Source organism: Rosa chinensis, chromosome 5 (genome assembly GCF_002994745.2).
Source record: "Rosa chinensis cultivar Old Blush chromosome 5, RchiOBHm-V2, whole genome shotgun sequence".
Taxonomy (NCBI): Eukaryota; Viridiplantae; Streptophyta; class Magnoliopsida; order Rosales; family Rosaceae; genus Rosa; species Rosa chinensis.
The window spans coordinates 36,262,861-36,277,319 of NC_037092.1; the positions used below are offsets into that span (position 1 = coordinate 36,262,861).

Here is a 14,459-nt window from a genome sequence, read left to right on the forward strand (position 1 = left end):
GAAACTAGAAAGTAAAGACAGTAAGCAAATAAGCATTGGAGGCATGACTAAGTAAGACAGTAAGCAATCAAGTGAATCAACGCATTAGGCATGACAAACTGATCCAGTGATCCCTTAAGACTGTAGGACAGTAAGCAATGAACTCATAAACAAACTGGTAAACTGAAAGCAATCAACTGATCAAGGCATGACTAAGTAATTCAGTAAGCAACTAAGCATTACAGTAAAGGCTTACTAATACTATTACAAGTTTACAACCCAAATAAACTCATAGAAGTATTGCACAAAGGCTGAAACCATAAAAAATTAAAAAGTTTAAAACTGAAACTGAGATTGAGAAATGAGGATAGTTCATGAAATTATAGAAATGACTCAATGAGGACAGTCAACTTGTTTCTGAGTCTTCAGAACCAGAATTTTCAGATTCATCTTCAATCACCTCCACAACTTCATCACTTGTATCCTTTCCCTTTGGTTTTGGAGGAGGACATGAGTTAACACTTGAAGATGCTGAGTTTATATGATCTACACCAAACACAATGATTTGCACAATATCAGAAATTGAAAAACATAAAAATGTAATGATAAAAAAAAACTGAGCAGTTGAGTAGAAATCAGAAAACTTTACCTTTCTCACATTTCTCATAGAATTCTGTTTCCTTGATGCCTGGAGCATCCTCTATGCAGCTAATATCATTCCCTCTCAACCAACTTTGCAAACATATCAAAGCTTCCACAGATTTAGGAGTTAATGAACTCCTAAAGTTGTCGATTACTCTCCCTCCAGTGCTAAAAGCAGCCTCAGATGCAACTGTGGACACTTGAACAGCCATTACATCTTTGGCTATTGCTGCAAGAACAGGGTACTTAGCTCCATTCAACTTCCACCATAACAAAATAGGGAAATCTGATTCTCCTAAATTTGTGTACTCAAGAGGGTCCAACAGATACTTGTCCACTTCATGTGCAACCACTTGCTCATCAAGTTCTGAAACAACTTTTCTCCAATCACTCAAGATTGATGCTCTTCCTCTGCTGTCACTGCTTGTTACTGTACTTTGTGAACTTGAGGTTAAAACCTCCTTTTTCTTTACAGGGGCATCCTTTGGTGCATAAGCTTCATACAATGACATCAACACATCCCTTAACTCCTTGGCTTTTGCTTCCACAATGTCATTATCATACCCTTCTTTTTTCAACAAATGGGTGATATTAAGTAGCTTGAATCTGGGATCAAGAACAAGCCCCATAAACACCAAAGGATTTAGATCCTTGAAGCAGCCATAATACTTGAGAAATTTAGAACTCATGTGTCCTGCCATATCAATCAACACTTTCTCAGTTTCACTCCCTGTTTGCAATTCACGAGCAATAAACAGCTTGTTGATCTCAGTTTCCATGGACAACACATCATGGAAAGTAGTATGAATTGTAGGATGATTACTTGCACTGACCCTCAAAGTAACTTCATAAAAAACCCGCAGAAACTGAACAAACACCTCTGCCTTATCCCATTCTTCATCTGTCGGTGGCCCAACTCTATTTCTATTGCCTTTGACTGGAACCACATTCCCTTCCTCATCATACTCTTCCTCAGGCTCCTTGAAATATGCAGCAAAGCCACTGTCAGCATCCTCTAGCATCCTTCCAAAGGCTTTTTTGAACTTCAAGGCAGCTTCCAACATTAAGAATGTTGAATTCCACCTTGTGGGAACATCCATAACCACCAAGCCTTTGCAAGGGACTTGTTCCTTTGCTACACATGCCTTAAAACTATCCAGCCTAGATGCCGAAGACCTAACAAACTTTACAGCATTTCTAATGGCTAGCACTGCCCTATTCAACCTTTTCAACCCACTTCCAACAATCAAGTTACAAATATGAGCAGTACACCTAACATGCATGAACTTTCCCCCTAAGATTGATTCCGAGTTTTCCCTTTTGTTAAGTTTGGACCTAACAAACTCAAGAGCACACTTATTAGCAGCCGCATTATCTACTGTAATGGTTAAAACCTTGGTTATTCCCCACTGAATCAAACAAGACTCAATCAACATCCCTATCGAATTTCCACTATGGTTATGGATAGTGCAGAAATTGATAATCCTCTTATGCATAACCCACTCATCATCTATAAAGTGTGCTGTTAGCACCATGTAATTGAAATTCTGAACACTTGTCCAAGTGTCAGTAGTTAGGCAAACTCTATAATGTGCCAAATCAGATTTCAATTTCTTCTTTGTCCTATCATACAACTTCAGAAAGTCTTTCACCAAAGTTTTCCTACAGGGGACCCTAAACAAAGGCTGCATAACATAACAAAACTTCCTAAACCCTTGCTTCTCAACAAAGCTAAAAGGAAGCTCATCAACTACAACCATTTCAACACAAGCTTGCATCACTTCGTCAGGATTATAAGCTACAGCCTTCAATGAATTACCCTTACTTTTATCACCAACAAGCAGTTTCTGATTCTTATCGACAACCCTCCTTCCTGGATAATACTTGCATGAGTTGTTTATGTGCCTAATCATACCCTGAGTCCCATTTTTGTAAGAATCACAAGCATAGTCTCCTACAGCACCCTTAGGACAATATATACACTTAGCCCTCCTAAACTCTTGTATAATATCTTCTTTACCCTTAACTTTAATCACTTTCGTATCAGTGTATTCCTCAAAGTGCTCCCAAACCCAACTACGTTTCCTATCAGCTCGAGGATTGTCATGTACCTTTTCACACGAATCTGGAGTTGCTGCCCCTGCTGCTGATTGAGTGGCATCTTCGATTGAGGGAGAGGTCCCACTGCTCGAAACAGCCAAGCTGGACTGAGGGAGGGGTAACACTGCTCGGTCTACTCCTTCTTTGCCTACTTCACCTCTCTTCTTACTTCTTCTAAACTGGAATAAAAATAATTAAAGATAATTAGTGAGCAGTGAGCACATAAAGTCATAAATTGATAAACTGATAAACAAGTAAAAGTGTAAAACAACAATTCAGTACATCATACATTACATCTTATACATTATAATCTGATAAGCTGACAATCATAGATTATAATCTGAAAACAAGTAAAGTAGTAAACTAATATCATAAAGTCATAAACTGATAAACAAGTAAACTGTAAACTAATCCCAAATTGATTATAATCTGACAATCATAGATTCATAATTAAACTAATTCCTCCCGGCATGTCCTCTAAAACTCCAGGTCTCCAGCTATTAGAGATTTAGAGTATTAGGCTATTAGCCTTAAAAAAAATTTCAATGTTCAAAAGCCTCTTCAACTTTTTAACGATACCAACAGATCTCAAACAAGCTCAAGTTTGCAAGTAACCCATTAGCCATGCATGATAAATTCATTAAAGGTACATGATAAATGGCATTTAGTTAATCTGTGGATGGTTCTCAACGACTCAACCAGTCAACCATCATCCATGATAATCACATACTAACAAGCATCTCATAATCTGATAATCATTTGAAATTCAAAAGAATCAAACCCAATACTTAAACTTACTCCTAGCTTTCCCATTGATAATCAAATGATTCAAATCAGAGCCTTCTTCAGTTCGTGAAAGCTGCAGAAGTATTGCCGGTATTGGAATCGGAGCTTTAACTTCTTGAGTTTTTGTCTTCGATTTGTATGAAATCAAATCAATCAATGGAATCGTGGTGCACTGGTGCTGAATCGAACAAAGGAGGTTTGGCTGTTTGAGTCTTTGAGAGTGAAGGACTGAAAGTGAATGCGGCTTCTTTAGGACTTTAGGAGTTTAGGTCACCTACCCGAGCTGCATCCCTACATCGATTTGGACCAAGTTAATGGGCCGGGTCGGTAACATCCCGGTATTAAAAAGGCCCAATCCGATCCCGACCCGAGCCCAATGCACTCGGTACGGTTTCGGTTCGGTACTACAGAAACCATAAACGAAACCGAGCCGATCGGTATCGGTACAGTTCGGTCGGTATCGGTATCGGTTTCTCGGTCTCCGATTCCCAGCCCTAAGTTTATGGATGTGGCTAGTGCATATCTAACGGGGATCTAAATACGGAAATATACATGAAGGTCCCGGATGGACTTCAGTTACCTAAGCCAAGTGTCTTTAAACCACGAAATGCGTTAGCAATAAGGCTGAAACGCTCACTATATGGATTGAAGCAATCTGGACAGATGTGGTATAACCATCTAAGTGAATACTTGATTGGGAAGGGATATGTTAACAATGAACTATGCCCACTAGTTTTCATAAAGAAAACAAGTTCCAGATTTTCCATCAATGAAGCTTATGTTGATGACATGAATATATATTGGTACCCTTAAAGAGTTAAGGGAAACTACTGAGCACTTGAACTCCGAGTTTGAGATGAAGGACCTTAGGAGAACACGATTTTGTCAAGATTTGGAGCTTGAGCACTGAGAAGATGTTATCATGATTCATCAATCAGCTTATACCCAAAAGATGCTTATGCATTTCAATACTGACAAAATAAAGCCTTCAAGCACCCCAATGATCGTCTGTAGTCACGATCCTAAAAAGGATCCATTTTGTCCCAAGAATGATGACAGATGTGCTAGAGGCAAAAGTGCCCTATTTAAGTGCAATATGAGCATTATTGTACTTAGCTCAATGCACAAGACATGACATCTCATTGGAAGTGAACTTGTTAGCTAGATATAGCTATGCGCCAATATGACGCCATTAGACTGGTGTTAAAGATATTTTTTTATACTTAAGTGGTACGATTGATATGGGCTTGTTCTATCCCTACAGAGAGACGATGGATTCGGACCCATCACACATCAGGAACGCCGCCAACAGTGGCCAGCGTCCTCCATCCTCATCCCAAAACGGTATTGGCATTTTGGAAGGTTTTGCTGATGCTGGGTACCTCTTTGACCCACATAAAAGTCGTTCCTAAACTGGTTGTGTTCACCATGAGTAAGATCGTGATATCTTGGAGGTCTACAAATGAGACCCTAGCGACTACTTCTTCGAATCATGCAGAGATTATCTCTCTTCAGGAAGAAATCCATGAATGTATATGGCTTAGATCCATAATTACGCATGTTTGAAACAATTGCGGTTTGAAATCTACCACAAATGAGCCTGCGAGCATTTATGAGGATAATATTGCTTGTATTGAACAAATGAAGTAAGGCTACATCAAAGGTGACCACACCAAGTATATATCGCCCAAGTTCTTCTATAATCAGCAACAATAGAAGCTCCACAAGATCAAAGTGAACCAGGTTCGATATGAGGACAATGTGGCAGACTTGTTTACTAAGTCACTGCCTAAATTCACTTTCGAGAAACATGTTGCAAGCATCATTTTATAGAAGCTGTCCGAACTCTCATGATCTTAGTCATTTAGGGGAGATGTCTATATGTTTGCTCTCGAAATGTGAAGAGTGTGTTATACTCTTTTCTCGTTCGATTGAGGTTATTTTTGTTCCATTTGGTTTTTGTTACTTAGCAAGGTTTTTGACGAGGCAAAGATAGGAACACCACGTTTGTTTGGGCGACAGAAGAGGGAGTGTTCAAGTATATCTAGTTTATGTGTCTGACCCAAACTCTAGTGACTTGTCCAAGTTGTAATAGGGTTAGTCTTACACATATTCTCAGAGATATTTTATTCATTGTGTGATTCTATTTCCATATAAGACTCAGATTCTCTGGTTGTAATCTTCTATATAAAGAAGCCCCTACTATCAATGAAAGAACAACTCAATTCTCTCCAAATTTTAGTTTTCCTATTACATGATTATAATATTTATACATAATTTTTTCTGGATAATGAGATAATAGATTGTTGATTGGCCAATTAGTTAACCTTATATACTGACTTGGCCGCTCTGTTAGGGTTTCTTATTGACATCCAAGTCCTCGACAAAGCTACTAAATCCTATGGATCTCGCCATAGCTAGCCTAGTCCTAATCTTTGTGAGTGCTACATTCGGTGATGGGGGCGGTGTACTGTTCTCGGGGTCGGTGACCTCTTGTTTCGCTGCTCGAGTGGAGCGGGATCCGGTTGGAAATTCCCATGTTAGGTGAGGGTTTTCAAGTCCGTCTTGGCCTTTAACAGATCAGAGATGTGCCTAATTTGATCAGTGGCTTCATGGGAGAGTGATGGAACGCTGACCAAATTTCAACTGGTTGGTTTTTGCTGGTTCGGATCGCCTTGTTGGTGTTTATTCAAGCTCTGATATGCTTGTAGGGGTTGCTCGACCTGAAAGGAATGATGGTGTGGGGATGCATTGTTGATGGTCGCATTGTTGATGTTGTTCGTGGTTGTGATAAAGTGCTCTAAGGCAATGGCTAGGTCGCAGTGGTTGACAAATATGGAGCTTGGAACCTTTTTTCTGGGCCGAATTTGGTTACAATATTGACCTTACACTTTGGGCTTCTTACTTTGGACCTAAAGGGTTAGGGTTTTATTTGTAATGGGTTGCCCCTTTGTTGCAGGTGTGGTAGTTTTAGGTCTTTCGGCCATTTTTGCTTAATTTTCTTTCCAGTTCAAGAAATTTAGTTGCTCTGTTGAATTTTTATTCGACTTTGAAGAATTAGATTTCTTGTTTTAATAAAAGTGCTTATCATCTAAAAGGTAGGTGTATCAAAAGTGTTGGGGCTTATTTTGCATTGGTAGTATAGTTTTGGTACTCTGTAAACTGGCTTTTTTTTTTATGACCCTACGGGGTGTGTCGTTTTTGTACTGCTTGCTAAATTAGAAAATCATTTAACCTCTTTTGATAAAAAAATAAATAAAAAAAAAAACCTTATAAATCTCCTTATAAATTTTTGATCCCTAGATATTATATAAATGTTAATGAATGGAATATCATATGAGTGTTGTTACACCGAGTTTCTGATACAAAGAGTAATCTACAAGTACTACAGCACTGAGAACAATAAAATATGGGGACTGAAATTTACACTCCTCATTTTACAATCCATACATCATCACTCCATGTCTCCTTTTTAGGTAACTTAAATTTCGTCTTTCTATAAGGATTTCAACCATCCTTTCAAAAAAAAAAAAATTCAACCAAAAAATAGAAAGAATAAGTGTAGATTACAAATAAAGAGTGTGAATTTCATTAATTCTTCTATCATACAAGTTTTAGCCTAAAGCAAAATTTAAATGGCCAAACTGCACCAAACCGAACATGGGATATAGGGATTGGGGTTTTTTTTTTTTTTTTGTTCTGTAGAACTTCCATTAAGCCCATAGGGCGAAGAAAAACAGACCAGGCCCAAGTGAGCGAGCAAAGGCCCACAAGAGAACAACACCAGGTCCTTTATCCTTGATAGAGAAGACAACTTTGGTTCCCATAAATATAGCACACACCCAAATTGGATGTTGAAATCTCTGATCAAAAAACAAAAAAGGAGGTTGAAATCGACGCAAAGAGAGCTGCACAGTCACTGCAACAATAGTGAAAAGTGGGAGTTGGAGTCTCCACTTTCCTCTATTCAACTCAGCCGGCAATCTCTCTTCTTTCTCAGAATCCTCGATGGAGTCTCTCTGACCTCTAATTTCGATTCTCTTGGTTTCAACTTTGAGAGCTTTGGGTTTTACTTTCTTTAAAGGGAAAATGGTCGGTACGGTACCCCGCCTTTTGCTCCTTATAACTTTTGGTACCTGACAAAAAAAAACATCAATACGGTACCTGAGGTTCTTTGCCCGACCGAAAATTGGTACATTTGGCCATTACCTCCGTTACAGAGGTTGCCAGCTGGCCATTTTTGAAGGGTATTTATGTCCTTTTATGTCTTAATCCTCACTAATTGCAGCCATGTCCCCACTCCACCGATTAACACCAGCAACAATTTCTTTCCTCCTCCTCCTTTGGACCTCCACCACCAGTACCAGACATATAAGGACAATGAGGAAGAAGCAGTCAAGAACAATGAAACACTATGCCAATAATGCCTTCAGACGACACATTTCAGACGACAGAATTTTTGTTTTCTGTCGTCTGAATCTTTTAAACTTCTTTAGACGACATATAAATTAATTATGTAGTCTGAATAGCATGAGAATCCATTAGGGCTGGGAATCGGAGACCGAGAAACCGATACCGATACCGACCGAACTGTACCGATACCGATCGGCTCGGTTTCGTTTATGGTTTCTGTAGTACCGAACCGAAACCGTACCGAGTGCATTGGGCTCGGGTCGGGATCGGATTGGGCCTTTTTAATACCGGGATGTTACCGACCCGGCCCATTAACTTGGTCCAAATCGATGTAGGGATGCAGCTCGGGTAGGTGACCTAAACTCCTAAAGTCCTAAAGAAGCCGCATTCACTTTCAGTCCTTCACTCTCAAAGACTCAAACAGCCAAACCTCCTTTGTTCGATTCAGCACCAGTGCACCACGATTCCATTGATTGATTTGATTTCATACAAATCGAAGACAAAAACTCAAGAAGTTAAAGCTCCGATTCCAATACCGGCAATACTTCTGCAGCTTTCACGAACTGAAGAAGGCTCTGATTTGAATCATTTGATTATCAATGGGAAAGCTAGGAGTAAGTTTAAGTATTGGGTTTGATTCTTTTGAATTTCAAATGATTATCAGATTATGAGATGCTTGTTAGTATGTGATTATCATGGATGATGGTTGACTGGTTGAGTCGTTGAGAACCATCCACAGATTAACTAAATGCCATTTATCATGTACCTTTAATGAATTTATCATGCATGGCTAATGGGTTACTTGCAAACTTGAGCTTGTTTGAGATCTGTTGGTATCGTTAAAAAGTTGAAGAGGCTTTTGAACATTGAAATTTTTTTTAAGGCTAATAGCCTAATACTCTAAATCTCTAATAGCTGGAGACCTGGAGTTTTAGAGGACATGCCGGGAGGAATTAGTTTAATTATGAATCTATGATTGTCAGATTATAATCAATTTGGGATTAGTTTACAGTTTACTTGTTTATCAGTTTATGACTTTATGATATTAGTTTACTACTTTACTTGTTTTCAGATTATAATCTATGATTGTCAGCTTATCAGATTATAATGTATAAGATGTAATGTATGATGTACTGAATTGTTGTTTTACACTTTTACTTGTTTATCAGTTTATCAATTTATGACTTTATGTGCTCACTGCTCACTAATTATCTTTAATTATTTTTATTCCAGTTTAGAAGAAGTAAGAAGAGAGGTGAAGTAGGCAAAGAAGGAGTAGACCGAGCAGTGTTACCCCTCCCTCAGTCCAGCTTGGCTGTTTCGAGCAGTGGGACCTCTCCCTCAATCGAAGATGCCACTCAATCAGCAGCAGGGGCAGCAACTCCAGATTCGTGTGAAAAGGTACATGACAATCCTCGAGCTGATAGGAAACGTAGTTGGGTTTGGGAGCACTTTGAGGAATACACTGATACGAAAGTGATTAAAGTTAAGGGTAAAGAAGATATTATACAAGAGTTTAGGAGGGCTAAGTGTATATATTGTCCTAAGGGTGCTGTAGGAGACTATGCTTGTGATTCTTACAAAAATGGGACTCAGGGTATGATTAGGCACATAAACAACTCATGCAAGTATTATCCAGGAAGGAGGGTTGTCGATAAGAATCAGAAACTGCTTGTTGGTGATAAAAGTAAGGGTAATTCATTGAAGGCTGTAGCTTATAATCCTGACGAAGTGATGCAAGCTTGTGTTGAAATGGTTGTAGTTGATGAGCTTCCTTTTAGCTTTGTTGAGAAGCAAGGGTTTAGGAAGTTTTGTTATGTTATGCAGCCTTTGTTTAGGGTCCCCTGTAGGAAAACTTTGGTGAAAGACTTTCTGAAGTTGTATGATAGGACAAAGAAGAAATTGAAATCTGATTTGGCACATTATAGAGTTTGCCTAACTACTGACACTTGGACAAGTGTTCAGAATTTCAATTACATGGTGCTAACAGCACACTTTATAGATGATGAGTGGGTTATGCATAAGAGGATTATCAATTTCTGCACTATCCATAACCATAGTGGAAATTCGATAGGGATGTTGATTGAGTCTTGTTTGATTCAGTGGGGAATAACCAAGGTTTTAACCATTACAGTAGATAATGCGGCTGCTAATAAGTGTGCTCTTGAGTTTGTTAGGTCCAAACTTAACAAAAGGGAAAACTCGGAATCAATCTTAGGGGGAAAGTTCATGCATGTTAGGTGTACTGCTCATATTTGTAACTTGATTGTTGGAAGTGGGTTGAAAAGGTTGAATAGGGCAGTGCTAGCCATTAGAAATGCTGTAAAGTTTGTTAGGTCTTCGGCATCTAGGCTGGATAGTTTTAAGGCATGTGTAGCAAAGGAACAAGTCCCTTGCAAAGGCTTGGTGGTTATGGATGTTCCCACAAGGTGGAATTCAACATTCTTAATGTTGGAAGCTGCCTTGAAGTTCAAAAAAGCCTTTGGAAGGATGCTAGAGGATGCTGACAGTGGCTTTGCTGCATATTTCAAGGAGCCTGAGGAAGAGTATGATGAGGAAGGGAATGTGGTTCCAGTCAAAGGCAATAGAAATAGAGTTGGGCCACCGACAGATGAAGAATGGGATAAGGCAGAGGTGTTTGTTCAGTTTCTGCGGGTTTTTTATGAAGTTACTTTGAGGGTCAGTGCAAGTAATCATCCTACAATTCATACTACTTTCCATGATGTGTTGTCCATGGAAACTGAGATCAACAAGCTGTTTATTGCTCGTGAATTGCAAACAGGGAGTGAAACTGAGAAAGTGTTGATTGATATGGCAGGACACATGAGTTCTAAATTTCTCAAGTATTATGGCTGCTTCAAGGATCTAAATCCTTTGGTGTTTATGGGGCTTGTTCTTGATCCCAGATTCAAGCTACTTAATATCACCCATTTGTTGAAAAAGAAGGGTATGATAATGACATTGTGGAAGCAAAAGCCAAGGAGTTAAGGGATGTGTTGATGTCATTGTATGAAGCTTATGCACCAAAGGATGCCCCTGTAAAGAAAAAGGAGGTTTTAACCTCAAGTTCACAAAGTACAGTAACAAGCAGTGACAGCAGAGGAAGAGCATCAATCTTGAGTGATTGGAGAAAAGTTGTTTCAGAACTTGATGAGCAAGTGGTTGCACATGAAGTGGACAAGTATCTGTTGGACCCTCTTGAGTACACAAATTTAGGAGAATCAGATTTCCCTATTTTGTTATGGTGGAAGTTGAATGGAGCTAAGTACCCTGTTCTTGCAGCAATAGCCAAAGATGTAATGGCTGTTCAAGTGTCCACAGTTGCATCTGAGGCTGCTTTTAGCACTGGAGGGAGAGTAATCGACAACTTTAGGAGTTCATTAACTCCTAAATCTGTGGAAGCTTTGATATGTTTGCAAAGTTGGTTGAGAGGGAATGATATTAGCTGCATAGAGGATGCTCCAGGCATCAAGGAAACAGAATTCTATGAGAAATGTGAGAAAGGTAAAGTTTTCTGATTTCTACTCAACTGCTCAGTTTTTTTTTTATCATTACATTTTTATGTTTTTCAATTTCTGATATTGTGCAAATCATTGTGTTTGGTGTAGATCATATAAACTCAGCATCTTCAAGTGTTAACTCATGTCCTCCTCCAAAACCAAAGGGAAAGGATACAAGTGATGAAGTTGTGGAGGTGATTGAAGATGAATCTGAAAATTCTGGTTCTGAAGACTCAGAAACAAGTTGACTGTCCTCATTGAGTCATTTCTATAATTTCATGAACTATCCTCATTTCTCAATCTCAGTTTCAGTTTTAAACTTTTTAATTTTTTATGGTTTCAGCCTTTGTGCAATACTTCTATGAGTTTATTTGGGTTGTAAACTTGTAATAGTATTAGTAAGCCTTTACTGTAATGCTTAGTTGCTTACTGAATTACTTAGTCATGCCTTGATCAGTTGATTGCTTTCAGTTTACCAGTTTGTTTATGAGTTCATTGCTTACTGTCCTACAGTCTTAAGGGATCACTGGATCAGTTTGTCATGCCTAATGCGTTGATTCACTTGATTGCTTACTGTCTTACTTAGTCATGCCTCCAATGCTTATTTGCTTACTGTCTTTACTTTCTAGTTTCTATCATGATGAAGGACTGCATTGCTTTGAAAGTTGTAAGTTGAAACTTCACAGGATTTTTGAAAGCAGAACTGGTGTACCGAATGGTGCCGAACTAGTTCCGAACCGATCGGTTTCGGGTCGGTTCGGTTTGATAGGCATTTTGATGAGTACCGAGCCGTACCGAACCGAGTCAAATAATCGGTCTCGGTTTCGGTATACCTTATTTACCGAACCGTACCGAGCCGATCCCAGCCTAGAATCCATACTATTTCACTTTTTAGTAAGTTAGAAAATTAAGACGACAGATATCTGTCGTCTGAAAGAACTGATAAATTTGCATGAAAAAGTAGAAATTTAGGACAACATTCATATGTCGTCTGAGTAAATGGGAAACAAGTGGAAAATTAGGACTACATTCATATGTCGTCTGAGTAAACGGGAAACTGAAAGCTAATTTGCTAATCTAAAGTATTCGATCCCTCCCTTGGCTAAAAAAGAAAAACTCGGGCTCCTTTTGCTAGGACTGAATACCCAGAAAAACTCGGGCTCCTTTCCCTTAGCTGAAAGAAAAAAAGAACCAACCCTAGATCTAAAAACTCGGGCTCTTTTTGCCGCCTCTGACTCTCAGCCAATCTTTCCCTCGCTCGCACGCTCGATCTCACTCTCATGAACCTCAGTCCCTCAATCCACCCTCAATCCCTTTCACCCTCTCAAGCTCACACACACTCTCATCCTCCTGCGATTCCGGCAAAGCAAGTTTGGGTATGGAAGTTTTGGGTAAAGTAAGTTTGGTAAGTCTTCAATCTTCAAGTCTGGGTTTCTCGGTTTCTTTTTTTCACTCTTCAAGCTTCATTCTTCAATCAATCGGTCTCTTGCTTTCTGGGTTTTCAATTTCATGTGTTCAATTTGCAGCAAAGCATAGACGTCCTCAAGTTTGGTTCGATTTCGAATTCTTCAAGCTTGGTAAGTTGCTGCCTTTCTGGGTATTCAGTTCTTGTGTATGATACTATGAATAATGAATGATTGGTAACTGAGAAGAGTTGTATGAATATTTGCTTACTGTCTTCCTATTATTGTCTTACTGATTTGAGTGATTTCAAATTTGAGAATTTTCAATTGAGTTGTACACTTGTATTGGTCCTGTCTGGGTTCGATTTATTTTTGCCAGAAACTATTGGACTTTTGAAGTTTTGATATTTGGCATCTGTTTTGCGAGTTTTGAAATTGTATCCAATAATGATAGATATATTGATAGCTATGTGATGGATAACATACACTCAAGCTTCTTGCAGTTGTGAAACAAATGCAATACCCACTACAACAAATCTGGGTATATGCAACGGGTTGTAATACAAGGAGTTAAAATTCCTTGCATTTGATAATATTTCTGTTTTTGATATTCATGAGGTTGAAGCTAATTGTGACTGTCATATCAGGTTCATCATGTATGTATCATCTTATTTGCGTTTGGTTGATCTTGCTTGTATGGGAATATAAATTTGCTATTGAAAAATGTCAGTAGGATATGCTGATTGTTGGTTAGGTGTTTCGATCGTTGGGGAAAAAGAAAATGAGTAGAACTGTGAAGGTCCTGTTCGATTTATATTCATTAGCAGTTAGCAAAATTGAGGTTCTTGGTTTAGAACAGAATTTGATGCAGAATATAATAAGGAAAGTACTCTGTTTAGGGTTTTCTTAGGAATATATAGTTTAGCCTATTGTTATTAGGTAGCTTATTGTTTAGGATTATATAGATAAATAGATGCATTGTATTAGTTGTTAGACAGATTTCAAGACTTGATTTGTAAGCCAATAAACCTGCTAAATCTCTTGTTCTCTTCTTAATTCTCTTCCTGATTGTCTATCTTCTCTGTATCTAAGTTTTCTGTTCCCTTACTCCAATTTTAATGATTTAGTTATTTTGCTTATTGTCTTTCAGGCTAACTTCTTGAAACTAGTTTAAAATGGTTGATAGCAACGCATCATCTACAAAGGTAACTATGGTCATGAAGCAATAAATAACAATAAATAATACCTGTTTAGTATTGTTTGAGCTTTTACTTTTGATATTGAATCTCTGTTTAGTATTGTGTCCTTCTAATCAGATTCTAGTGATAAATTGCGTGTTTGGAATCTTATTTGGGTTGCAGGAGTTTGGCTTTTGGTACACTGGTTTACTGTGTGTGCATTTATTTGCAGGTTGTAATTTGCTGCATTTATTTGCAAAACATACATTTATGATATGAAAAAACCCAGCTTAATAATTTAAATTGATTTTTGCAATTTGCAGCTGGTGGAAGTGATGTGCAGTATACTTCAGGAGATGCTTCAAAGATAATGAGCTTCATACCTATACTGAATGGGCTAGAACTGCAGCAACCAGCATCCAGTGTCTTCAGAAGTCATCTTCCTAAAAGTTACATGG

General features: G+C 38.5%; 2 protein-coding genes across 2 annotated transcripts; one reads left to right on the top strand and one right to left on the bottom strand.

The window, feature by feature from the left end:
• Positions 1–385: 385 nt before the first annotated feature.
• Positions 386–3,534, bottom strand: LOC121049197 (zinc finger BED domain-containing protein RICESLEEPER 2-like). The gene is made up of 3 exons (XM_040505842.1): positions 3,520–3,534; positions 629–2,900; positions 386–525 (listed from the first exon to the last, which is right to left on the bottom strand). The coding sequence occupies exons 1-3, from the start codon at positions 3,532–3,534 to the stop codon at positions 386–388; spliced, it is 2,427 nt and encodes an 808-aa protein (XP_040361776.1).
• A 2,374-nt stretch (positions 3,535–5,908) lies between these two features.
• LOC121049198 (zinc finger BED domain-containing protein RICESLEEPER 2-like) lies at positions 5,909–10,908 on the top strand. Its single transcript, XM_040505843.1, has 3 exons — positions 5,909–6,031; positions 6,219–6,302; positions 9,154–10,908. Exons 1-3 carry the CDS (start codon positions 5,909–5,911, stop codon positions 10,906–10,908), a joined length of 1,962 nt encoding a protein of 653 aa, XP_040361777.1.
• The last annotated feature ends 3,551 nt before the right edge of the window (positions 10,909–14,459 follow it).

Coding starts and splice junctions, on each gene's coding strand:
- LOC121049198 (XM_040505843.1), top strand. CDS start 5,909: ATGGATCTCGCCATAGCTAGCCTAGTCCTAATCTTTGTGAGTGCTACA. Junction 6,032..6,218: donor CTCGAGTGGAGCGGGATCCG/GTTGGAAATTCC, acceptor ATATGCTTGTAG/GGGTTGCTCGACCTGAAAGG. Junction 6,303..9,153: donor TTGTTCGTGGTTGTGATAAA/GTGCTCTAAGGC, acceptor TTTTTATTCCAG/TTTAGAAGAAGTAAGAAGAG.
- LOC121049197 (XM_040505842.1), bottom strand. Junction 526..628: donor CTATGAGAAATGTGAGAAAG/GTAAAGTTTTCT, acceptor TGTTTGGTGTAG/ATCATATAAACTCAGCATCT.